This window comes from Lycium ferocissimum, unplaced genomic scaffold (assembly GCF_029784015.1).
Source record: "Lycium ferocissimum isolate CSIRO_LF1 unplaced genomic scaffold, AGI_CSIRO_Lferr_CH_V1 ctg298, whole genome shotgun sequence".
In the NCBI taxonomy this organism is placed as follows: Eukaryota; Viridiplantae; Streptophyta; class Magnoliopsida; order Solanales; family Solanaceae; genus Lycium; species Lycium ferocissimum.
The window spans coordinates 95,301-97,867 of NW_026725197.1; the positions used below are offsets into that span (position 1 = coordinate 95,301).

Here is a 2,567-nt window from a genome sequence, read left to right on the forward strand (position 1 = left end):
CCCTGCACAATGCACACAAACATCTTAACTCTATGATCCTCAATAACTTCAAATGAGCGTCCAATCACTAAATCAGTCCACCAATCAAAACTGAAAAGAAATGAAACGAATCTAAACACGTAACAAAATGTTCCAGGCTTACAGCAAGCTAGAAAAAATGGACTAGTAAAAAGAACTAACAATATGTTACATCAAGAAAAGGAAAAGTACATAGTACTAGTAATTAAACCAAGTAGGTTTCGAATTCGAGTTGAGGAAACACTTCTCCCATTTGGTAGGGCTTATATAGTGATTATGTGAATTTAGTCTAGACCTCAAAACGAATACCTGGCATCGAGAAACCAAAAAAAAAAAAAAATCAATTTTTGGATCTTTATGTTTCTTCTGCTGGATTTTCAAGTGAAAGTTGCTTTAACCATTCAAACGTTTGATGACTTGATATTTTCTGTTTTGTCTTCCTTTTCACCTCATTACAATTGGTGCTGCCTCTGTTTATGGTAACAACTTTTGAAGGAACTAGTTCAACTGCATTTACTGAAGATTTGCAGCTTCCCAGAAATACCCTTTTCCTTTCAAATATCCTCTGTTTCTTTTTCTTGCTTAGTTTAATCCTCATTTTATCATCATTGCTCGAACTGCTGCTATTACTGCTCGTACTATTTCGACTAACGTCGAAATTCTTGTTGCATCGAATTTTGAGGTCTTGTAATGCAATTTCTGGTGTTGTCACCAATCCAACACGAAAAAGGCTCCATATTGTCGACTTTCGATTGTAACTATTGATGTTTCTGTGTGTTATCTTTGAAAATCGAACCTGGGCTGTCGGACTTGGTTGAGAATGAAACTGATTTCGAATCCAAGGCTTGTACGAGGAACAATGTACCATGGACTCTGTCCTGAAAAAGCACACGGATCGATCAGTAACCAAGCCAGGAATTCTAACAATATTTCTCAAAGAATATAAGAATGGCACAATTGAGATTCAAACATGCGATCTAAAGCAATTTATTTGCTAGTACGACATTTGTCTTTGGCCATAGATAGTATTTCATTATTTACATATACTAATTGGTTTGGCCATTAGTATTGCAAATAACATTGAAACAACTTGTTTAAGTAGTCGCATTTGTGAATGAAAAAGATGTACCTACCAAATTTTGAATTTGATTAATTTATTCGAATTGATAAAATTAGGAGTTTATAAAGAAATTATGTCTACATACCACGTTTCGATTACGGGCATCATTATTACTAATCGATAAAATTCAACAAAAACCAAAAGTATTTCAAGTGAAATAATGTCTTTCACTCACAAATCTTATACACATTCTTTCCAAATGAAATATACAAAATAACCTCAACTTAAAGTGGGACATAAGGATTACTTATAATTCAATTTTAACCAAATAAATTTAAACGTCTACTAGAAGCTCTCGCTATATTAATGGGATTCAACTATCTTTATATAGAGAGGGAAAAGAATTATTTTTACCTTAATTGCAAGGTATGATTTTCCGACGAAGAGTATTCAGTTGAACTCGCTTCATTACATGTATCTCCACCCCTAGCATCGGTGTCCTGGCTATCACTTGACGAGTTATTTGAATGACCTAGAGGTAAAATTTGGCCTTGGAAGAAAACTTCATCTGCAGTGCACATTAATGCTGAATTTCTTAAGAAAGAGCAGAAATTAAAGTCTTCTTGTGTTACACTTCCACGAGGAGATTCTAATTTTCTTGTTTGGTAATTCTCTTCATTGTTAGGCAAATCACAGAGTGATAATGTTTCCTCTTCTTCTTCCTCCTCTTCTTGTAGAAGAACAATCTCTTCATTGTTAAGAGAACTAGTGTTCACCCACATTTTGTCCACAGAGTTGCTTTTCTTTTTCCTATATTGAAGGAAGTTGAGATTTTGGCCTCCTATAAATATATTATTACTATAAATTAGGGAGATGAAAGTGAAAATCAGGACATAAATCGAAGGTACTTTAAAGTAAGGTTACAAATAGAGCATAATTGGAAATTTCAACAGTATATATACTCTCACGGGTGGTGTTTGGCTGGAAATAAAATATTTATTAAAAAGAAAAAAAATTAGCACATACCAAAAGTATCTGTAAAAACTTGCGATCTTAAACACAACATGACATTTTTAGGGTTACAAGAATGTCATAAAATTCTAAGTTGGCAATATATTGAATTCTAAGTTGGCAATATATTGGTATAAGTGTGGAACTTTGTGTATCATTTTATTTGAAATAAACTGTGAATTAAGAATATGTGTATGAGCAATATATGAATAAGCATAACTAAATTAGAGAAAATGATGAAGTGAAAATCAGGAGTTAAATAGAAGGTGATTAAGTAAATTTACAAAAAGAGCATCAACAGAAATGTTAACAATAATATATAATTTCACCAGCGTTGGTGTTTGACTGTAAATAACATTAATTTTCTTTAACAGAGTCAAAAATACTGATAGAATTTATGACATTTAATTAATATACCATGACATTTCTATAGTAACAAGAGTGCCATTGAAGATAAACAGAAAAATATAAAGCTAAA

At 32.3% G+C, this 2,567-nt stretch overlaps 1 protein-coding gene across 1 annotated transcript; it reads right to left on the reverse strand.

Moving 5' to 3' along the window:
- Nucleotides 1-286: 286 nt before the first annotated feature.
- On the reverse strand, nucleotides 287-2,052 carry LOC132043892 (uncharacterized). The gene is made up of 2 exons (XM_059434349.1): nucleotides 1,493-2,052; nucleotides 287-896 (listed from the first exon to the last, which is right to left on the reverse strand). Exons 1-2 carry the CDS (start codon nucleotides 1,858-1,860, stop codon nucleotides 374-376), a joined length of 891 nt encoding a protein of 296 aa, XP_059290332.1. The 5' UTR covers nucleotides 1,861-2,052; the 3' UTR covers nucleotides 287-373.
- Nucleotides 2,053-2,567: the final 515 nt, after the last annotated feature.

Bases quoted from the DNA above. Each gene is read 5' to 3' on its own strand.
- LOC132043892 (XM_059434349.1), bottom strand. From the start codon at position 1,860: ATGTGGGTGAACACTAGTTCTCTTAACAATGAAGAGATTGTTCTTCTA. The intron at 897-1,492 runs GTAAAAATAATT...GTGCTTTTTCAG, and splicing joins AATCATACCTTGCAATTAAG to GACAGAGTCCATGGTACATT.